This window comes from Poromitra crassiceps, assembly GCF_964638095.1.
Source record: "Poromitra crassiceps genome assembly, chromosome: 6".
NCBI lineage: Eukaryota > Metazoa > Chordata > Actinopteri > Beryciformes > Melamphaidae > Poromitra > Poromitra crassiceps.
Genome location: NC_139627.1, coordinates 51,690,456 through 51,714,550, shown reverse-complemented (window position 1 = coordinate 51,714,550; position 24,095 = coordinate 51,690,456). Strand labels below are relative to the sequence as shown.

Genomic DNA, 24,095 nt, shown 5'->3' with positions numbered 1-24,095 from the left:
TCCCCTCCTTATGCCTCATTAAAGAATTCCAAAGCAACTAATCAGGTTATCTAGAAGATAACTAACCAATCACAGCATACATATAAACAAAGGCTTGCTGCTTACTGGAAAGGGATTAGCTCCAGTATTTGTGATGTCATGAATCATGCTCGTTGAAAATGGCCTGTTCTGTGTGCACAGAGAAACTTTCCACTTTCAGCAGACCATTGTGAAACCAGCCTTCACTCACTGAAATGTACTTTGTGTGCAGTGTGGATGAAAACAGAGTGGTTTCACACTGGGGACCAGCAGGGACGGTTTACATGCACACATAATGTCCCCAATCTGATCCCAGGTCTGGTTCGTTTGATGAGTGTGAAGATTGCGTTCCGTACCCGGGGCAACTAAGACCTTTTTCTACTAGATGAAGTTCTGTTAGGCTGTTCCAGCAGTGAAACCACCTGGTCTAATGGATAGGGTGTCTGACTTTGGATCAGAAGAGGGTTAACTTAAGTCCCTTTGTGGTCAACTTTCTAGTTCAGCAATTTATTTGAAAGCATATAGGCGGTTTTATACTCTTTTTAGGGGGGCTTGAGTCCCCGTAAATTTAATCTGAGCCCCCTTAAAAATGCTAGACATCCAGACGAATCCGTATGTACCAGCCATGTTATCCTAGCTCGCTGGGAAGCGGGTGTAACTTAGCTCCAAATTCGGCAAAGTTTTTGACAAATGTAAATGGACATGACTACCCAATTGGGTCCCTTGACCTCTCACATCAAGATATCTGAATGAAATTGGGCTAATTAGAACCACATGAGTCTTAGCTTTACAGCCATGTTTGACAAACAGTATGTCAGCTACATAGGGTATATGAGCGCCAGGGTCCTAAAGACAGTCGGTACGTTTACATGCACAGTTAAGTCGAGCTATGCTTATAGATTGATTAGGCTATTTACTCGGACTACTGTCCTTGTCTCAGTATACAAGCACGGGTGGGAAATTGATTTATTGATGGAATCATTGCCTCTGCTACGATAGGTGGCGATATGCACTCTTTCAGCTTGTAGATGCATCACCGCAGGCTCCGCCAGTTCTAACAACTGGTAGCAGCAAGTCTCTTAAATGCAAATGGTCACGTAACACAAAGCTGCCCCTTGTTAGCAGTTGAAACTAAGATATTCCATTGAAAAAATATTTTTTCTAGCCACAGAGATATAACAGTTCCATAACACATAACGGTTTTACACGCTGTTCGACTTCCGGGTAAAAGGCTAGCACAGGGACTTTAGCACATGCGCTGATCGCCTCGTCCAGTCCCATGTTCAGTCCGACTGGTCTGTATACATGTAGGGGTAAATCGACTCCCTATCGCATTATCTGGGTGTGTTAGTCAGACTTAAGAGTCAAACCATTTAAACCGTGTGTTAAACTGAAAGTTAAGCTAGAAGGGTTATAAAATAATCTGATTTTTGTTATTTGGTTTGAAGATGACATTTTGGTTATTGTGGAGTGTTGGTTGTTGAAGACCTGTAAAATAACTGAACATTGACCTGAAGGTTTAAAGAAAATAGTGAAGAACAAAACTGAAACACTTTTATTTTATTATGTTATTTGCAACTAAGAGAACTCAAACAAAAGGAAATCAATTCTTGTTTTTTTTTTGTTCTTTTCTAACTTGGAGCCGTTTGATCATTTCAGTGAAGTGGTTCTCCAGAGTAGGGGCAACTCTAGCCCCGAAACGAGACTCTGTTCTGTTAGCTTAGCTACCACTGGCTGCCAGAAAAGAGTCCTGTGTACATACATAGACTAGCATGCGACTTTCGCTCCCAAGCTGTCTACATCAGCGATACGCACGTATTTACAAGTCCCACAGAAACATTTCAAAGCCACCTACTTGAGAATAAGGGTCCATTGCTTCTCGGCGACGGGTTTAGAAAGCTCGACGCTGCTCATAAATGCCTCTTTTCATCCAAAGTCTGTGCTGGTGATATTATTTTTTCTGGGTTGCAGCTCCCAGCCGTCAGAGCGCTCAACAGCGCCACTCTGGTCGAAAGCTTGGTAAAAAATAATATCTGGGTTGAATTGTGCTGGGAGGCCGGGACTAGATCCTGGGTCTTCCTGCCGTCTGGAGATCGTAGTTAGGCCCCTACTACGCAGGTATAGTTCTACCTGTTACATAAGGTCAGAGTGATTTGTTATAAGGAAGTCGTCAATCACTTTAGAGATTGTTTGACAAAATCCTTCATCATTTAACAATGAGCAATTCAGTCTCCAGGGGGGGGCGTGTTTTTTGCAATTTGAATGAGAGGTCTAGCAGCAGCGGGGCATGATCGGATATCACTATTAGGGATGTTAATGATTAACCGATAGTCGGTTAACTGCCGTTAAGAACATAACCGATTAAAATTAATTAACTGTTTTGACCGACAACATGTGCGTCATCAATTCAGTCTTCATAGCTCGCAGTGTGTTAATTATACCAGTCCAGCAGAGGGCGTACCTCACTCAGCTAGCGCAACAGAAGGAGTGGTCACGCGAGAAGGTCGTCACGCATGCATGAGGAAGTAGGAAGTGAATTGAGGAAACAACATGAAACCCCATGCATGAAACAAAACAGATGCTAAAATTAGCCGCAAGCTCGCGCTAGCAACAGCATAGAAGGATTACAGTCTAAAACTAAATGTGTAAATACTGCGGCGCCGTTCTCAAAATTCAACTCCAGGGGCAATTTATGATTCCCCGACGAGCATCGCTGAACGTCACGTTACGTTCCATTATCGCTGGATGCTGATTGTGGACGCTGTCACTCATAAAAGTTATAGCTAAATATTAATACTCTTCTTCAAATGTAACCCGGAGTCTTGCTGGGTGTAGCAGGCTGAAGCGTATTCCTTTCTGATACAGCGCCTGTCTTTAAACGTGGCTCGTTTTTTTTGAGAGGGCAGCGCTCAGATCAGGATAGATTCTCAGTGTAGCCTCTCTGTATTTGATCTTGTGTTGTCTGGCCCACTGGAAAGCGCGTTCTCTATCTTGATAGCGTAGAAAGCGCACAACAAAAGTTCTTGGTTGAGGTTCACGTCCCCGTGTTGGTCTCTGACCCAGAGAGCGGTGAGCCCACCTCTGCTGGGCTGCTGAATACGTCTGGTCCCATCATTCCCGACAGCCTTTCAGATATAAATTGAACCGGGTCTTTGCCAGCTTCACTGCCCTCGGGGATATTAATGATGCGCAAGTTGTTCCTGCGGGACCTGTTCTCGAGGTCATCTAGGTGTTCTAGTAGAGAGGTGTTCTGGGCTTGCAGGGATTTAACACTGACTTCAGCCTTGCACAGTCTTTCAAAGTTCTCGCCAGCTAAACATGAATTATTATCATTATTATTAGTATTACGATTGGCATGAAATTAAGATGAAATGGAGTTTAGTATTTTGCAGCCCTAATTCATGGCTATTACACAGAAACTACCACAGCTATTACCTGGTTATGATTCTCATTCTCATTGTCAGTCATGGTGATTACTCTCATACATGATTATTACGACCCTATTACCCCCCTATTACCTTACCCAGGCTACCTATTACCATGTTGTTACTGAGCTGTAATGTAAAGTGCTACCGTAACATTAATTCCAGATAGTCAAACTTAGCTGATAAATGTTCAAACAGCGTGCCATATGTGGGTGCTTGTGTATTACCTCTCCGTTGTCCATGACCAGGATGCGGTCGGCGTGCAGCACGGTGGTGATGCGGTGGGCGATGGTGAGCACAGTGCAGTCCCTGAAGGCCTCTGTGATGGTGTTCTGGATCAGAGCGTCTGTCTCTGCGTCGATGGACGGCGTGGCCTCGTCCAGGAGGACGATCTGTTGGGACAGACGATAGGAGAGACGTGAGGACGGATGTGGGACGGGACAGGGGGAGAGTTAGGCTACATTCACTCACAGTACGACACACATGCATTGTTAATGAGGGTAGTGTGTTTAGGCTGTGTGAAAAACCGGCAGCGGTCACGCAGCGAGAAAGTTCAGATCGATCCTTCTCTGGAGACACGGAACCCGACGGCACGCTGCGGTGCAGCAGGCACCAACTGGAGTGGAGTGTGGATAGTGATTAACGTAACTTGCAAGCCAGAAGCGCTGATTCACCAAACCTGCTTGCTTGCTACCAAATTTCTTCTAATTGGATTTTGTAGGAACGAGTATCGAAGATGCTTAGGGAAAATGTAATATAATATATAATAAAAAATGTACATTTTATTTTGGAAATGTAATTGAATAAAAGTATACATTTTATTTAGGAAATGTAATGGTGTAAAAGACTGGGCTAAGAGAGACAGTGAGACAGACATTATGTAGACTGGGCGACAGACCTTGGAGTTGCGGAGCAGTGCTCTAGCCATAGACATCAACTGTTTCTCCCCCACAGAGAAGTTCTCTCCGTTCTCCATCACCTCCGCCTGGGGCTTCCCTTTCAGCCTGGAGATCTGAGGAAAAACACGGGAGTATTAGCACTAACACTCCTAGTGCTACTGGTACTGCTGCTGCTACTACTACTACTACTACTACTATTACTACTACTACTACTATAATGACTCCATATAGAACTTACTACTAATGCCATCAAGACTACTAGTACAACACATCTGAAATAATATTTAATACTTTGTAATGTAAATGCACTCTGTAGCTTCTGTACAATGGAGGAAGAAACAATAACACCTATTTTGTACTGTGAGCTGTTCTGTACAAAGAGGAAAATGTTTGAATAACAGAATGGGATTGTATGTGATGCCCTGTCTTTGCCCTGCTGGCTGGTGTGAACAACTGCCAGGCAGCAGAACAAGCATGACTGTTTAGCCTGTACTGCCCCCATCAGGCAAGAATTGAGAGTTGCAGTCTATAATAACCTTGGTTTACTAAAGTTACTACTCTGACTCCTCAAAGTCCAACACTGGATTAGTACCAAAATGATTCATTCATTTTCAACAATGGAATGGAATCACATCGAGAGCCTTAACACAGTGGTTCTCAAACTTTTTCACATGAAGGACCCCTAAACTGACACAAATTAAACCACGGACCCCCATTTGATAGGACTTTGTCCCACAGACCCCCCCATCTGATAAGAGTGATGCTTTTAGATGTTTTATTACAGAAAGTGTATAAAACCCATGACCAAAATAGTCATTGTGTTACTTATGAATGGAATCATAGCAAAGATAAATTACCCCCCTTTTGGCTGGGGACCCCCTGGAACCCCATCAAGGACCCCTGGGGGTCCAGGGATGGATGTAATCACTGATGACATCATCCCTGATGACATCACTGAACTTGTATAGCCTCAGCCAGAAAGGATGACATCACTGATGACATAATCACTGATGTCATCACATCATTAAGAAAGAAAAAAAAACATCGCATGGATGCATAACTGGGACGTATCCTCAGTGATGTACCCTGGGGTCATAGGATGTTTCGGGTCTCGCAACATCATACACCCTCGCCCAGATGACCCAGCCGGGGCTGGCCAAGCCCCAACTTACGTCCCAGTAGCTACCCACGGTCAGCCCTATAGGGAGGGTCGAAGGTGGTCATGCGGTCAGGGCCACTCAATCCGCTGCTCCGGGACTACTCTGCCGGGACCGGGGGAGGGAGAGGGCTCTGGTACGTAGAGGGACCGGGCTCTGTGGGTTGCCACCCGGCCGGGTTCCTCCCTCGTCTCACCAGGTCTACGACCTGTGCGCTGCACCAGACTCCCCCGCTCCAAACATCTCATTCCGAGGTGATGGTATCTTAGTGGACACCATGCAGTACCAGTACTTGGTGGCACTGCAGTCTCCACTTGCGGCTTGAATGGCCCTCCTAAAAGGCCTCTCGTGGGTTTTTGGGCAGGTAATTAGGGCATGTTAATATTAATACTTATATATTTTTTAATATATATATATATTTTTTTTACAAAATGAATGCCTATGGCAGAAAATACGAAAGATGTGTTCTCCTCAATGAACTCTTTATTTCAATGTGTCTCCTCTCCAACACTCCTCTTAAACAAGGCTGTTCATTACATTTGGTGTTTACTTTGCAGACTGCACGTTTGCATGTTTAACTGTTAAACAAAAAATATGTGCGTGCTTAACGCAGCTGAGCCACACCTCTCTTACTGTAGTCTTAATTCAAATTATATAACCGCATCTCTTTTAGACACTTGACTTACACACATACATACAGTAGCCTACATTAACTTAACTTGCATGTTAACATGCTCTGGGCAGGGCCGTAACCAGGGTTCCGAAATAGGGGAGGTCCAGCAAGGGGAGGCGGATTCGGTGGCGCCCGCACGGGCGCCGCCGGAAAAAATTTGAGGGTTTTTTTCACCCTTTTTTAGCCATATTTAGAGTAATATATCATTTTAAATCAACATTAGGATTATACTGTTGTGATGTCATTATTCAGTATATTCTCTTTCATGTCACCACCTGCTCAGCTCTCCTGTCAACATAATTGTAACTAACAAACACAAACTGTTTTAGCCAAATTCATATCAAAATGACACCTACAAACACAGGTACACAACCCAAGCCCTACACAACACACAAAGTCATCATCGATAATAAAAAAAACATACAGAGGGACATTTATTTATTCCTGATAGGAACGATTGAAAAATAAAATAAAATATATTATGTTGTTTTTAACTTTACACCACCTCTTTTTGTTACTTATTGGGTCATGAAACTGAAACCATGCATATAGCCACCTGCATACCTGACTTCGGGAGCTTGGCAATTGGCATCATGCATGATTAGCCAGTAGCATCCCAACGTGTCACACAGGTAACATTACTTAACACATTGACTGCCAGCCCTTTCTTCAATGCTGTAGGTAGGTTCTGCCAGTTTTTTTTTTGAGGATTCTGGCTCATTTTACAAGAGCCGAGGATTCTTTTCTGTTAAGACTTCGTGAACACCAATCATCTAAAAAGAACTAATAGAATGTGTGCTTTCTCTGTCTAAAAGAGTTAGTTGGTAGAGTTAGTAGTTATGTAGATATTAGCCGTTGAGTACAGCATGGTTTCAGAGATTTTCAGAGAGTTTTGAGATAAATGGATTTTTAGAACCACCTCACGTGCCTGTGATTATGGGTGCCCTTGGGCAAGTCTGTATACTGTATTGTGTGTGTGTGTGTGTGTGTGTGTGTGTGTGTGTGTGTGTGTGTGTGTGTGTCTCCAAACTCCTCCCTCCGTCTGTGCTGCTGCTGCTGGCTCCTGCTGGCTCCGCGGCCGCTCTCGGGCAGTCTGGATTACTGTAAAACGGGCTCGTTCGTTTCTTGAGGTGTCGGCTGAGAGCTTTGAAGAAGCTTTTGCGATTCTGGTCTTATTTATGCTCAAAGGTACTCGAGTGTGTGTGTGTGCGCGCGCGCGTGTGTGTGTGTGTGTGTGTGTGTGAAATCGAAAGCGTTTTCGCCCAGCTATTTCCTTGAAAATTAGAATGGCTTTCTCCCGCGGACCCGCGGCTGTTTTTTGCTCGGCTTTGTCTCTGTCTGGAGAGCACTGTCGCCACTTAGTGGTCGGTAAAATAGATTATACACATTCTCTTCCTCCAATATTGGTATAGGAGACGTAAAAGGGGTTGATCGATGTCCCACCGTCAAAAAAAAAAAATGTTTATGTAAGCCGAGATATCTCGTCCTTGGCACTCAACGGTTGGATCCTGTAAGCCGAGATATCTCGTCCTTGGCACTCAACGTGTTAAGAGACAGACTAGACACTTACTTTCTTGGTTGTTGCTAAAAAATCTGTCAGTGTCACTCACTCTCTGTCGTTCACTCGCTCACTGTCTCGCAGCTCGCTCACCTTCAATTATCTCGCCAGGCAGACAGACAGTCATCACTCACCACCATGCTGCTGCTCTCTCGGAATCAAGTTACCGCGGACGCGGCGTCAGATGACTTCCTGCCTGACCTGCCTTTCGTTTCAAAATAAAAGCGATCCCGTGTTTTTCATGCTTTTCCATGCAGATTGTTTTATAAAAAAAAAAAAAAAAAAAAAAATCTCTGAAATATTAGGGGAGGTCCGGACCTCCCCGTTCTCATAGCTAGTTACGGCCATGGCTCTGGGGTGAGACGCGAACGCAGCTTATTGACAGTCAGTCCAGCAGCAGAAAAGACGCGCTTTGAAGGGACCGAAGTTGCAGGAATGCACAGGTATCGTCCCGCTAACGGCCCGGCCACATCTACGCGTCGTTTGACGCGGGGCTGACGCTGCTGCCCATCCACTTTGTATTGGAACATGCTGCTCGCTCGCTTGGTCTCCCAGCATGCTTTGCGAGGCGTCGAGCAGCATGTTCCAATACAAAGTGGATGGGCAGCAGCGTCAGCCCGCGTCAAACGACGCGTAGATGTGGCCGGGCCGTAACGGTACGTGCACATCTACAATGGCAAATTCGCTTTTCCGCTGTGTCGCAGCGTTTTGTGGGCGTGCAAACCAGCTTCCAGCTTGGAGCTGTAGCCTGTAGAAACGTTGTACACAGGAGGGTGCGGGGAGGAAATGTGTAGGAAGAGCTGTCATTGGGTAGCTTCAACGAAAGGTCCCGCCCTAGTCCCGCCCCGCGAGCGTGAAGCCGCTCGGAGACAAGCCGCCTCTAGTCTGCGACAGTGAAACGCTGTGGGCGGTTCCAGCGGCAGGGGGCGCGAGGTAAATGGACCAATCAGACACGGAAATAGAGCAAGACAGCCTATCAAGATGCAGCGTCAAAGCGGCTTTTTCAGCAGGCAAGCCGCCGAGCACTTCATGATGTGCACGTACCGTAACTTCGCCAGCCTGGGGAACCTGCAGGCAGTAACAACGAACAGAAGTCTCTCTCTCTCTCTCTCTCCCTCTCTATCTCTCTATCTCTCTCTTTTCTAGACGGAGACCAATATCTTCAGAAATCTGACCACAGAACAGTACAAACGAATACGGGAGGGAATCATCAAGTGAGCTCATCTCTGTCATTCTCTTAGCATGCGTGCAATTCAGCAGTAACAGCGCCGCGACATACGCTGCGAGCGAATCATTCTAAGAGTGTTTATTCTCTCTTCATTTTGGCAGATGCATCCTGGCCACTGACATGACAAGACACAATGAGATCCTCAATAAGTTCAAGTCCATCCTGCCTGTTTTTGACTTCAACAACAAGGAGCACAGAGATGTGGTAAGACTAGAGGACAGTAGATGTCAACACAACGGAACATGATCCATAGGATCAGTTTGGAGAGGCATTGGGAAGGAATATATCATAACTTATAGCTGCTAAAACTCAGAGCAGAGAGAGTCTGCTGCTGCATGAGGTATGTTACGTTTCATTTAGATTTCATTTAGATTTCCTAAGTGGAAAATGAAGAAATGTCAGTATTGTGGTTGGGAATCAGAAATTGAATTTTTATTCAATTAGAATTTGATAAGAGTGAGATTGACCTATCGTTGTAGAATGGAATTGAATCAATACATTCTTCTCCCGCACCTCTACTGAGCCACGATGTGATGGTGACAACTGGAGGAAAACCCACTCGAGATCAACATAATTGAGCCGAGAGTCAAGAGAAGTCATCTTACAAAAATGTATTTAGCCACACATATCTTTGCAAAAGCCATGTGCAGAGAGACTGCCTCATGATAGGAATAGAGAAGAATAGGAATTCATAGTTGCAGGATTCGTGAGGACAGTGTCGGAACAACAGACAGTCAAAGATCTTATAGTGAGAAGAGAGCACACACACAACATGTTATGACTATCCCAGAGAATAACATGATCAGGGGCAGAGAGCAGAGAGAGGGGGCAATGCAGGAGCCCAACAAGGACACAGCTGTGTGTGTCAGAGGGTGTCTCTGTCTGTTAGATTTGATCTACTATGGATCTCGTGTGCTCGATTCTTAAGCTCTCCCGCTATGCGGCCTCGCCCGTACTGCAGCTCACTGAGCTGCCCCTGCAGCTCGCATTCCCGCATTCGCAGCTCGCCCGCTGCGCAGCCTTGCCCGCAACTCGGCTGCTGTGTGGCCAATGAGACCAGCATCACTGATGATGTCATCAGTGGGATTCATGACATCACTGATGATGGTTCCAGCTTTAAAACTCGTTATATAAGGATCTATCGAAATGTCTATGGAGAAAATGAATGCAGAACTTACTTCCGGGGCAAATGACGTCACGAAAAGTCACGTGACTGTTGAGCTCTTGTGTTTTTCCCCTGCTATACATGTATGTGCAGCTGATGATGATCCTGATCAAAGTGAGTGACATCTCCAACGAGGCGCGGCCCATGGAGGTGGCTGAGCCCTGGCTGGACTGCCTTCTGCAGGAGTTCTACAACCAGGTAACTAACTGACTGCTGTTGCATGGAGAGAAACAATACAACCAGGTAACTGACTGCTGTTGCATGGAGAGAAACAATACAACCAGGTAACTGACTGCTGTTGCATGGAGAGAAACAATACAACCAGGTAACTGACTGCTGTTGCATGGAGAGAAACAATACAACCAGGTAGCTGACTGCTGTTGCATGGAGAGAAACAATACAACCAGGTAACTGACTGCTGTTGCATGGAGAGAAACTACAGTATAGTGTTGCAACACCAAATGACCAGTTGAAAACTGTTATCCCTCCTCTAAGGATTGTGTCCATAGTGTTACACATGACCTGACCATTTTGTGCTTTCATAGCAAAGATGTCTGCATCGCTCATTTCCACAAATGATTATTTATGTGTGTGGTTTATGTGTGTGGTTTATGTGTGTGATTTATGTGTGTAGTTTATGTGTGTGATTTATGTGTGTGGTTTATGTGTATAGTTTATGTGTGTGGTTTATGTGTGTAGTTTATGTGTGTGGTTTATGTGTGTGGTTTATGTGTGTGGTTTATGTGTGTAGTTTATGTGTGTGGTTTATGTGTGTGGTTTATGTGTGTAGTTTATGTGTGTGATTTATGTGTGTGGTTTATGTGTGTAGTTTATGTGTGTGGTTTATGTGTGTGGTTTATGTGTGTAGTTTATGTGTGTAGTTTATGTGTGTAGTTTATCTGTGTAGTTTATGTGTGTGGTTTATGTGTGTAGTTTATGTGTGTGGTTTATGTGTGTAGTTTATGTGTGTGGTTTATGTGTGTAGTTTATGTGTGTGGTTTATGTGTGTGGTTTATGTGTGTGATTTATGTGTGTCATTTATGTGTGTCATTTATGTGTGTGGTTTATGTGTGTGGTTTATGTATGGAATGAGATTAGTGCCAGTAGAAAAAAACTGTTGACCTTGAGTTGGCACACTCATAACCATTGAATTCATTCAATAAATTAAAATCTTGAATTTGTGAGGCACAACCTGAAATTGAATGAAATTACCTGAAAATGTGGTTTTCCCAAGTCACAAGTCTTTTTTTTATTATTATTATTATTATTATTATTATTATTATTATTATTATTATTATTATTATTATTATTATTATTATTATTATTATTATTATTATTATTATTATTAGCTCTGCCAAGGATGTTGTTTTTATTCCTGGAATTATTTTTTTAATCTGTCAGCAGGATATCGCAAAAACATTTCAATTGATTTTCATGAATTTTTGAACAATTTGTTAAGATTTTTGTGGTGATCTATTTCCACCATTAGAGACGATTATTATAACTGATATAACATCAATTTGAGGAATTGTACAGTGTTTGGTGGTGGGGGTTGCACTTTTGGGGGCGACTGTAGCTCAGGAGGTAGAGTGGGTCGTCCATTAATCGCTTTGGATAAAAGAGGTTGGTGGTTCGATCCCCGTCTCCTCCAGTCTGCATGTCGAAGTGTCCTTGGGCAAGATACTGAACCCCAAATTGCTCCTGATGGTGTAACAGCACCCTGCGTGGTAGCTTGCTGCCGCCATTGGTGTATGAATGTCTGTATGAATGGGTGAATGTACCTACTGATTGTAAAGCGCTTTGGATAAAAGCGCTATATAAATGCAGGCAATTTACCATTTTACCATTTATCATTTTGAGGTGCTTCCTAGTTCAGGATGAGCCAGGGTTCAAAATTAGCACCAGCCAAATGCTGGTAAAATACAGTATGCAAGTGGCTGGTAGATTTGCTTCACTCCCCAGCCCAAAATAAAACAAACAAACAAACAAACAAAAACAATGGTATTCTATTCAGTGGCAGGTAAAATTTGAACATTTACTCTGCATTTGGCCAGTGGGGAAAAAATAATAATTTTGGACCCTGGACTGAGAGCTCTTGAGACACAGATGGACTTTTGTTCTGGTATATGATGACTGGAAGGCAACACGCTCTGATGCAATTCAAATACAATCTCTGCTGCTGATACTAATATTTCCAGAAGTTAAGAGGTGTGTCTGTGATGAACCACAATGCAATCTTCCTAACAAGATTCCTAAATTGGCTGTAACATGTACAGTATATTGTGCATGCCATTTGTGTCACTACATAAAGAAGGGTGACTTATATTTTGTACCACTGTTTGCAATGAATGATTGACTCTACTTGGCCATTTCATACTTGAGAATAAAATATCGTTCTATTCTATTCTGGTCTGCTAAGATAGACAAAACAGTATCATAGGTTAAAACATCACAATGATTATACAAACCAGCTCTACATTCCATCTTTCCTGCATTATCGCCAAATCCGGTCCTTTCTTGTGGTCCGTCTGTCCTCAGAGTGACATGGAGAAGCTGGAGGGTCTTCCGGTCACCCCCTTCATGGACCGAGACAAGGTGACCAAGCCTTCATCTCAAACAGGATTCATCCGGTTTGTCCTCTTCCCCCTGTTCATCGAGCTGGCCAACCTCTTCCCCTGCCTGGAGGTAATTTATTGATTTCATCATTTCATCATTTCACAGAACCTCATTACTGTATTACACACAGTGGGAGAACAGTCCGTCCCTTCCTGAACAGAACCTCATTACTGTTTTACACACAGTGGGAGAACAGTCTGCACCTTCCTGAACAGAACCTCATTACTGTATTACACACAGTGGGAGAACAGTCTGCACCTTCCTGAACAGAACCTCATTACTGTATTACACACAGTGGGAGAACAGTCCACACCTTCCTGAACAGAACCTCATTACTGTATTACACACAGTGGGAGAACAGTCCGTCCCTTCCTGAACAGAACCTCATTACTGTATTACACACAGTGGGAGAACAGTCCACACCTTCCTGAACAGAACCTCATTACTGTATTACACACAGTGGGAGAACAGTCCGTCCCTTCCTGAACAGAACCTCATTACTGTATTACACACAGTGGGAGAACAGTCCGTCCCTTCCTGAACAGAACCTCATTACTGTATTACACACAGTGGGAGAACAGTCCGTCCCTTCCTGAACAGAACCTCATTACTGTATTACACACAGTGGGAGAACAGTCCGCACCTTCCTGAACAGAACCTCATTACTGTATTACACACAGTGGGAGAACAGTCCGCACCTTCCTGAACAGAACCTCATTACTGTATTACACACAGTGGGAGAACAGTCCGCACCTTCCTGAACAGAACCTCATTACTGTATTACACACAGTGGGAGAACAGTCCGTCCCTTCCTGAACAGAACCTCATTACTGTATTACACACAGTGGGAGAACAGTCTGCACCTTCCTGAACAGAACCTCATTACTGTATTACACACAGTGGGAGAACAGTCTGCACCTTCCTGAACAGAACCTCATTACTGTATTACACACAGTGGGAGAACAGTCCACACCTTCCTGAACAGAACCTCATTACTGTATTACACACAGTGGGAGAACAGTCTGCACCTTCCTGAACAGAACCTCATTACTGTATTAGACACAGTGGGAGAACAGTCTGCACCTTCCTGAACAGAACCTCATTACTGTATTACACACAGTGGGAGAACAGTCTGTCCCTTCCTGAACAGAACCTCATTACTGTATTACACACAGTGGGAGAACAGTCTGCACCTTCCTGAACAGAACCTCATTACTGTATTACACACAGTGGGAGAACAGTCTGCACCTTCCTGAACAGCACATCTTCCTGAGGAGTCGCTCGCGTGCTGGACGTTTCATCTCAATATTAATGAAGCTGTTTGTCATCAGATTTTTAAGCGGTGTAGCCACTTCTATAAATGAATTTGTGTGTCTGTCTGTCTGTCTGTCCGTCTGTCCTTCCTTCTGTCTGCTATGGCACAGACCGTCTGTCCTGTGGGCCCCAGTCCCACAATGTCCTGTGGGCCCCAGTCCCACAATGTCCTGTGGGCCCCAGTCCCACAATGTCCTGTGAGTGTCTGAGTGTGGAATGTTTATTTTCTATCTTCATCAATCCCACAGCAACACATCATTAACCCGGTGCGGAAGGCTCTCGACTACTACACAGAGATGGAGAAAGCACTGGAGAGGGAGAAACAGAACCGAGCCCAGAGTGAGAGACTACTACACAGAGATGGAGAAAGCGCTGGAGAGGGAGGAACAGAACCGGGCCCAGAGTGAGAGACTACCTACACAGAGATGGAGAAAGCGCTGGAGAGGGAGAAACGGAACCAGGCCCAGAGTGAGATGACAGCCAAGAGCAAGGAGACACCTCTGTGCACACAGAGCACAGCTGACAGCTGAGCTCCATACCTCCAAAGCAGCCTCACAGTGAACTATGGAGGCCGGTACACTTATGACCTGCAACAGCCACGACTGTGTGAAATGAACATATTGTGGACGGTTTATCTGGAGATTGTCTACATTTACATTAATTTAGATGTATCTGGCCTGTGTAGTAAATTATTCTATTTGTACTTTTTCTTGTTTGTTCGTTGAGCTCGGCACAGAGAATGCTCTCCTACAGGCTTTCCATGTAGTTTTGGTGTCTGCACTATTGAATGTAATCCTCAGCAGGGAAGGATTTATGACATCACTGATGATGTCGCTGATGATCATGGATGAAATCACAATTGCTTCTGACATCACAATTCTAAGAGGCAAAAAGGGGAAAAGACATCATATGAAATTGAATCAAAAATACACACACATATAAACTTGTACAAGCAATGAGGGTTATGCCCCCATCAAGCAGGGTTGAAAGTGCCATAGTGCCCATGTCTACAAGTCCCAGTCCCAAGTCTCTTCAAAAGCCATGACATTTTTTCAAACAAAAAGGTGATGTTGATCTGATTCTCTCAGCATTTCATAGTCGTCTCTTTGTTTCTCCACTTTTTAGCTGGTCCACGACAAGCGGCGGTTTAGCTGGTCCACGACAAGCGGCAATTTAGCTGGTCCACGACTAGCGGCGGTTTTTGAACAGTAAATTCTGTAATATGGGAGGCCATGATGAATATTAGGCACACTCATAGTTACAAGATCCCATAAAATGCCGTCAACATTTTTTTTGGATTTCCTTCTTAAAGTGTTTTTGGTTCTTTACTTAGGCTGCTTATAGAGCAAACCATCTTTGAAGAGATCATTTGCAAAAACAGTGAAATGCCATTCTTAAAATGAATAAACAACACCTGTTTGATGCTCCCTGGAGTGCACATAAAACTATATTATTGTGGTGATTTATGTGAAGATTATCAGGTGAAAGTTTGAATTATGATTTACAGTATTATATATATATATATATATATATATATATATATATATATATATATACATATATATAAATAAATAAATATATATATACGTATATATATATAGTGTATACAGTATACATACAGATCCTTTCCAAAAAATAATAATATGGAAATACCATGGATGACCGTGGGCTTCAGCGGATTGTCAAGCAAAGACGATTCAAAAATTTGGCAGAGATTCAGAGGGAGTGGACTGAGGCTGGAGTCAGTCATAACTGAGAAGTAACTGCTGACTTTCTTCACACTATTCTAATTTCTTGAAATACTGTTTTGGGGGTTTTCTGGAGCTGTAGGCCAAAATTATGAAAAATGAAACAAATAAAGGCTAGAAATATTTCACTTTGTGTGTAATGAATCTATAAACTATGAAAAAGGAAGGAAATTATGGAAAGAAACTAACTTTTCCATGATATTGTAATTTTTTGGAAAGGATCTGTATATATACACGCACACACACACACACACACACACACACACACACACACACACATGTATAATAAAGGATGAAAAACAAACAAACGGAGATACCAGTGTTTTTGCAAATGAACTCTTCTAGCCTATCTGTTTCCCCTGGGCAATGCAGTCTGCCATTAAACAAAACAGACAGTCGTCAGTGAAGATACACCATGATTGATGTGTTTTGATGCATGTTATGAATGATGTTCCCTCCACTATGAAACTGCTTTTGACAGTATCATCACATACAGTAAGTCTGTAGCAATTTCCAATCTGAAGAGATAGGACAGAACTCCATTTAATTATCAACAAACTATTTAATGACTACAATAAATCATGCTGTAACAGAGTTGTACAAAACAATGTTTGTTCATTTTCTCCATCAGTCCTTTTTGGCCGAAGGAAATGTCTTGGCAGCAGTAGGGCGCACGGTGGCGCTGTGGCTGCAGCTTAAATGTCCGCTCTGGAACTCGGAGCACCAAAGTAGGCTACAGGCTGAAGGTGAGCATGGACTTGATCAGGTCTCCCATAGCGGCGTTATGCCGTTTCTTCATCTTCCTCCGTATCCTCCTCCTTTTGTTTTTGTTGGTGTTGGTTTGCCTCACTCTCGGCACAGAGCTGGAGCAAGGAGAGGTGGAGATGGGAGGCTGTTGCTGTGCCCCGGGGTTGACATACCGTTGGATCGCACCACAACGATCCCAAGAAGTTGTCACCATCATCTGCTGCTGGTACTGGTAGTAGCGGCGGTGGTGGTGATGATGATGATGGTGGCTGTTGTACTGTCCCGGAGCAGGACCGCCCAGTGCCAGGCCGCTGTTCTTTTGCAGTAGCCCCAGGGAAGAGGCCCCGCTGGACCGGCCGTGGCCGGATGAGCCCCGCTGCATCTGGCACACGGAGGCCCGGGTGGAGGAGGACCCCTGGTCGGCGTGCCGATTCGGGGTGGAGCTGAACAGAGACATCTCGTGGAAAGGCGGGTACGTGGGCTGCCGCCTCACCTGTAACAACAAAGAAAGAACGTTAGCCTAGCTAGATTTTAAACAATAAACGCCTTACAACATTTTGAAAAGTAAGCTACTACATAAACAGTACTGGGAGCAATACCGTTTAGCTACCGTCTACTCTAAAGCCGTTAACTCACCTGGTTCAGGTAAGATCTGAGATCAGAGATCAGATCAGGCTGAGATCTGCTGGATGCAGCCCGCTGATAGCGTTTCCCTGAAGTCCCCGGCATGATCAGGTCGTGCTGTCAGCTCATAATGACCTGATCATCCTTGTCGTGTCTTTTTATCCATTGATTCCTTGGGGTGATATGACGTCACAAATGACGTCACACAGAGCGTGCGTGCCATTGGGTGCGTGCGCGCAGTGTTGGGGAGTAGTTTTAACAGACATAAGTACAAGCCACCTAGTGTTTTGGACGTGTACCGCAGCCAACGCGCCGAGTTACGTTCGAGTATGCACAGTCTCACTGTCGCCGCTAGTCGGCGGCAAGGCTCCAAGTCAACGGTGCGCAAAACCCTGTCAGCGCCTTAAAGGCTACATGAAATGATGCAATGAGATGTATGTAGGTAGGTACATGATGTAGCCTACATCATGTAGGCTAGTGCAATAGACTAGTACTTGCACAACTCCACTACTTCCTGAAATGAGTAGGGCATCTTGGTTTCCTGTCCTACACTATTGGATGAACTGATTAATGTCAGGTGTGCCTGACTGCTGCAGTCACAACAACAGTGATCAGGCACACCTGACATTAATCAGTTCATCCAATAGTGTAGGACAGGAAACCACTATGCCCTACTCATTTCAGGAAGTAGTGGAGTTGTGCAAGTAGTCTATTAGCCTACTAGTCTACAATTTGCAGCGGTAGTTTATTCAAATCTCAGTAGCTTTCATTCTTTGGCTCAAGTTTAGTTACTTTGAACTAACAACCATATTAATTCATTTATAATTGATCATCATTGTATCATTTATTGTTGACCAGGGCAGAAACAGAGAAATGGAATGCTAGACTGGTCTGTAGGTGGCGGTGCAAGCCGGACTCTAGGTGTCACAGTCAGAGATTGTATTATGGCTTTTCAGGTTTTCAGGGAGTTCAGTTCTGTAACATCTGGGACAAACAGCAACAGATAGAATGAGCTTCTCAGCTATCGCACATTTACATTCTGACTCATCTCTCAAAACCATAGACTGTACATCTCAAAACAGACTTTCAAACCAGGTCACATTCTGACTATTTTTTATTGACTGTCCTGTTAAAATAAAGAAAAAAGTGTCTCGTATCAACCCTCACAGTGACAAAAAAAGGTGGTGTTAAGACCTAGATGACAACATATATACCAATAGAGACAGTCCGCATGTCTGGGAACGCCCACAAAATGTTAAACGGCTGGCGCGCGAGTGGGGTAAAACGGCCCATATATCTCATGGGCTGACTCACCAAAAGATGGTGCTGCGGCTCTAAACTACATTTTACAGTTTGGGGGTTCTAGAGCAGAACACAAGACGTCTGCTCAGATGTGCGTTTACTGCGGTGGTTAAATCCAGTGTTGGGAGTAACTAGTTACTGTAACTTAACTACCTTTTTCAGTAACTAGTAATCTAACTACTTACTTTTTCAAATTCAGTAACTCAGTTACAGTTACTAAAATAGTAACTGGGCTAGTTACTAGTTACTTTAGGACATGAAAATAACGGACAACTTCAGAGGATTACCCAGTTTCTGATCCTCAGACCTAGTCCGGGGAGAGAGCTGCAGCCAGAGTCCCAGAGGCTAAGGACCTTGATAGGCTATAAGCCTCCCCAATAAGCGAATGTTCAATGCCACACTGTGGCACAGCAACACTAACATAATGTATTCTGTCCTGGCAGATACGTCACTGTATAGTTAGACAGATAGCGAACATAAGACTCAGTAGGCTGGACTTCTTGTTGACCGTGATTTACTGAAGCTTGTTAGTTTTTGTAAAACTGCAACACAAAAATGACAATACACAATATGTTACAGTCTTAATCAAATCAAATGTGTAACAACATTACTAATCATTTCTCTTTTTTACAGGTTTTCAGGTGAGTAACAGGTATGTAACATTTTCTTCACATGTTTCAGACTGCGGTGAGTAGCAATATTTTCTTTACAGGTTTGCAAATCAGGTAGGTAACTAACTATAAATAACTAAGGTAAACAAACAGCTTATATACAGTAGCATTCATTCCCAGGTAAGTAAATTAAGTATAAAATGCAATAAATGGCAGCATCCCACGTAACAATCTACCAACCAACATAAATAAGGCTCACCCATGTGTTAACTAAGCCTATGTAGCCTAGCTTAGCCTATGCTAACAGGTAGCTCCCCGATTAGCATTAGCATAGTTAACTCGGTTTATAGAACTGAAAGTAATGTTTTCAACAATATTCTAAAGCACATAATGTTATGACCAGGGTAAATAAAGCTAGAGCAACCATACTCACTGATAGATCTACTCCAAGGAACAAACAAACAACTCTGAGGTGGAGCATTGAGCCTGCTTGTGCACTGGTCGGCTGTGCTGTGTTGACTGGCCACAAAATGGAGGCTACAGACATTTGGGGAGATTTCTTAAAGGCACAGTACCACACATCATTCTTTTAAAGGTGTAGTATCAAAAATCCCCACTGGGTGTCGCTAATATTAATTAAACACTGACAGGAGTCAGAACACTCCCCGCTTGGTATAACAAGTTTATACCACTATTTACATTTACTTTATTTCAACTTTGGTATGAGTAAAACCACATCATTGATAGGCCTAAGGTACTCCTTAATTGTCCCTTGGCTGAGAGTCTTCACCATGACCTTACGGACCTTGCTGTCAGAGCTGGGAATGGCCTTTACTATGAGTCCAAGAGGCCACTCATTACGTTTTGCTCGAATGTCCTTTAACAAAACAACGTCACCTTCCTGGAGGTTAGGCTGCTCCTTGGTCCACTTTCTCCGTGGCTGAAGAATTGCCAGGTACTCCTGCTTCCACCTTTTCCAGAAGGCGTCCGCCAAGCTCTGGACCTGGTTATTGTCAATGACTTTCTGCATGAAGTCAAAGAAGTGCTCCTTCATGTCAGGTTTCCTCTTGAGTGAGCGCTGTAGAGAGGAGAGTCGCTGGAAAGCCTGTTCTTTGTTATTAGGAAGGGGCTTGTGGGGCGAACGAAAAGGCAGCGGTGCCACCCAGTGATTTTCGTCATCCATAAACACTTGGTTTTCCATGATTCTGAGAAAGTTGTTATCATCCACAGACAGGGCTGGTTTGTCATCTTCAGGTGTTTTTTGAAACACACTTTCTCCTAGACCATCTAGACCTGTCTCAGGAAAGATCTCCAGGCTTTGTGTTGGGAGTTGGTGGAGACTGTGCTTGACTGGACCATTTATTCTCTCCTTTACGTGGATGCTGTTGGTACATGGCTTAAGGAAAGAGGAGCGTCCATTTTGAAGGACATGAGTCTTATAGGCATTGACTTCCTCTGTCTTGTGAGCACCATCCAAGCATATCTCTCCAACTATGACCCAGCCAAGGTCAAGGCGCTGAGCGTATGGGGAGTTGTGAGGGCCGTTGTGCTGTTCACGTACCTTATGCACGCTCAAAATGTCTCTGCCTAATAGGAGGAGGATTGGGGCACTGGTGTCGAGGGGAGGAATCTTGTTGGCTACTGGTCTGAGGTGAGGAAAATATTGTGTGAACTCGGGAGTGGGAATTTCTGATCTGTCATCAGGCAGGTTATTACATTCTAACAGAGTGGGAAGGTTCACTTTGGTTTTCCCGTCAAGTGACTCCACTATAATGTTGCTTACTTTCCTCCCTGCAGTCTCTACTGTGCCTGAGCATGTCTTTAGAGTATAGGGAGAAGTACTGCCATCGACGCCAAACAGATCGAAGAATTGTGATTTTACTAACGACCGGTTGCTTTGGTCATCTAATACTGTGTACACTCTGTGAGACTTGGTTGGTTGGTCAGCGTGGTAAACATTGACCAAGCAGATTTTTGAGCAGGATCTGGGCTTACGAGCACCACCACAGATTTCTGTACATTTGGAAGTTACTATTGGGGGTGTTTGTTCTTCACGCTCCCCGCTTTGCTCATCCACAGCTGTGTGCTCACCAAGCGACCAAGGAGCCCGACCAGGATGCATCGCTGAGATATGTTTGTCGCTTTCACACTCCTTGCATTTAAGTGTTGCCTTGCAATCTTTAGCCATATGCTTGGTTGTGGCACAACATCGAAAGCAGATCGAATTATCTTTTAAGTATGCTTTTCTCTCATCAAGGTGTCTTCCTCGGAACCAGCGACATTTTGACAATGGATGAGGTTTATTATGTACAGGACATTGTTTGTCTGGTTCGCCCTTCTTGGCAGCTGAGCTAGACTGTGAAGCAGTAGTTGCAGCAGTGATATCGGTTTTTCTAACTGACACAGCTGTGTTGGGGAAATATTTTGATGCCTTTTCCACCCTGGTGTGGCTTGGGGTAGTAGAGAGATTGAATGCGAAACTGGGGTCATTTCTGATCTTAGCCTGAGAACATACGAAACTGACAAAAAAGCCGAATGGAGGGAAAGAGACACGATAATTCTCTTTATATTTGGATCCCTGCATAATCCAGCGCTCTCGTAGGCTGAAAGGAAGCTTTTCGACTATGGGATTAACACCTCTTGCAGTGTCCAGATACATAAGACCAGGCAAGAATCCACCTGATTTAGCAGCATCTATCTCCTGCAACAAGTCACCTAATTCTCGGAGCTGGTGTGCGTCTTTGTTTGAGATGGATGGGAAAGTCTCTAGCCGTTTCAGTAGGGCATTCTCAATCACCTCTGAGCTCCCATAAGTTTCCTCCAAGCGCTGCCATATCATAGCCACACCCGCTCTCGGGTTATGAACATACACTGACCTTATCCGCTTGGCTTGAGCTGATGACTCGGGCCCGAGCCATTTGATGAGGAGGTTGAGCTCTTCCTGGTCAGACAGGTCCAGTTCTCTTATGGCTGCTAGGAAAGACGATTTCCAGGCCCAGTAATTTTCTGGACAATCATCAAAGGCAAGGAGACCAGAACTCACCATCTCCTTTCTCACAAGATACTTGGCTAGGTCAGGGGTATGAGGGGCAGTGGCAGCTAAGTATTTTTTATCCTGGGCCTGGCCAGAGGTAAGAGGAATAGGTGCTGAATATTTATTTAAGGCATGTGGAGTCACAGGTGAGTATTCTGGCCTTGGGAAAAATACGCGAGCGGCAGGGGGAGCTGTGTACTGTATGCCGTCAATGGGTTTGAGCTCACCTTCACCCTCAAGGGACTCGTAAACTGTATTCAGTGAAATGCCAGTAGGGGGTGGGGGTCTCAGGATTTTGTCAAGAGGAATTGGCTGTGGTGACATAGCATATTGAAGCTCCTGTCCAGCATGTTGTTCAAATGATTGAGTGTTTATATAGTCATTGGTGCGTTTTGCTGGATCATCAAGAGTTAAATCCTGTAACTCACTAAGATGGTCTCTTTCCATATGTTCTGCTGCTGCTGCTTCTTCGAATATTGCCGCCTCTTTTGATGCTGCTGTAGCTTCTTTCTCTTGCCTTAAAACATGAAGGTTTGCCTCTATCAGAGCCTTTTCTTTCATCATGGTTGCTTCCTTTTCTGCATAGGACACCTTTATTTTTGCTGCTTCGGCTTTGGCTCTAGCCCTTGTCGCAGCGGCGCTGGCAGACGTCCGGGTTGAAGTTCTAGAGGACTTGTGAGTTATTGAGGCCCGGGACCTTGTTTGCAGAGACTGCCGTTCTTCATCGTCATGGCGACTCATCTTGGCGATGTTTCTTGACGGAGTCTGAAGGTTTAAGCAGCTTTGTGCTGATCACAGAGTTATTTTGCTGTCTTCTCCCGCTGTGTGGATATCATTTTACTATTCTGTCCTGGCAGATACGTCACTGTATAGTTAGACAGATAGCGAACATAAGACTCAGTAGGCTGGACTTCTTGTTGACCGTGATTTACTGAAGCTTGTTAGTTTTTGTAAAACTGCAACACAAAAATGACAATACACAATATGTTACAGTCTTAATCAAATCAAATGTGTAACAACATTACTAATCATTTCTCTTTTTTACAGGTTTTCAGGTGAGTAACAGGTATGTAACATTTTCTTCACATGTTTCAGACTGCGGTGAGTAGCAATATTTTCTTTACAGGTTTGCAAATCAGGTAGGTAACTAACTATAAATAACTAAGGTAAACAAACAGCTTATATACAGTAGCATTCATTCCCAGGTAAGTAAATTAAGTATAAAATGCAATAAATGGCAGCATCCCACGTAACAATCTACCAACCAACATAAATAAGGCTCACCCATGTGTTAACTAAGCCTATGTAGCCTAGCTTAGCCTATGCTAACAGTTAGCTCCCCGATTAGCATTAGCATAGTTAACTCGGTTTATAGAACTGAAAGTAATGTTTTCAACAATATTCTAAAGCACATAATGTTATGACCAGGGTAAATAAAGCTAGAGCAACCATACTCACTGATAGATCTACTCCAAGGAACAAACAAACAACTCTGAGGTGGAGCATTGAGCCTGCTTGTGCACTGGTCGGCTGTGCTGTGTTGACTGGCCACAAAATGGAGGCTACAGACATTTGGGGAGATTTCTTAAAGGCACAGTACCACACATCATTCTTTTAAAGGTGTAGTATCAAAAATCCCCACTGGGTGTCGCTAATATTAATTAAACACTGACAGGAGTCAGAACATAATGTGTGCATTAATAACAATCGAAGCAGACTTTTAAAAGTAACGCAAAAGTTACTTTCCCTAGTAACTAATTACTTTGAAGTAACTGGTAACTTTAAAGTAATTAAATTACCTTTTGAGAGAAGTAACTAGTAACTGTAACTAATTACCAATTTTCAGTAACTTTCCCAACACTGGTTAAATCCCCGATCGTGTCTGCCTGGGCTGGGCTAGCAGCTAAATTCTAACTTTGCTGAATGGATAGAACGGGGGAATTTACCCCACCCTGACCCCGCCCCCAGCGTGGCCT

At 43.9% G+C, this 24,095-nt stretch overlaps 2 protein-coding genes across 2 annotated transcripts in view; one reads left to right on the top strand and one right to left on the bottom strand.

Moving 5' to 3' along the window:
* Positions 1–3,052: 3,052 nt before the first annotated feature.
* The window catches only part of LOC310777967 (ATP-binding cassette sub-family C member 12-like), a gene marked incomplete at both ends in the record, with an annotated part of 450,252 nt that continues 429,209 nt past the window's right edge, over positions 3,053–24,095 (bottom strand). Inside the window, 2 exons of the mRNA XM_083638298.1 lie at positions 3,053–3,268; positions 3,671–3,835. Coding sequence (XP_083494424.1) covers positions 3,053–3,268; positions 3,671–3,835 — 381 coding nt within the window. The remainder of the gene's footprint in view (positions 3,269–3,670; positions 3,836–24,095) is intronic.
* Positions 8,763–14,460, top strand: LOC310778759 (high affinity cGMP-specific 3',5'-cyclic phosphodiesterase 9A-like; the record flags this gene model as incomplete). Its single annotated transcript, XM_083639210.1, has 6 exons — positions 8,763–8,807; positions 8,877–8,944; positions 9,060–9,162; positions 10,217–10,321; positions 12,662–12,808; positions 14,302–14,460. 6 exons carry the CDS (start codon positions 8,763–8,765, stop codon positions 14,458–14,460), a joined length of 627 nt encoding a protein of 208 aa, XP_083495336.1.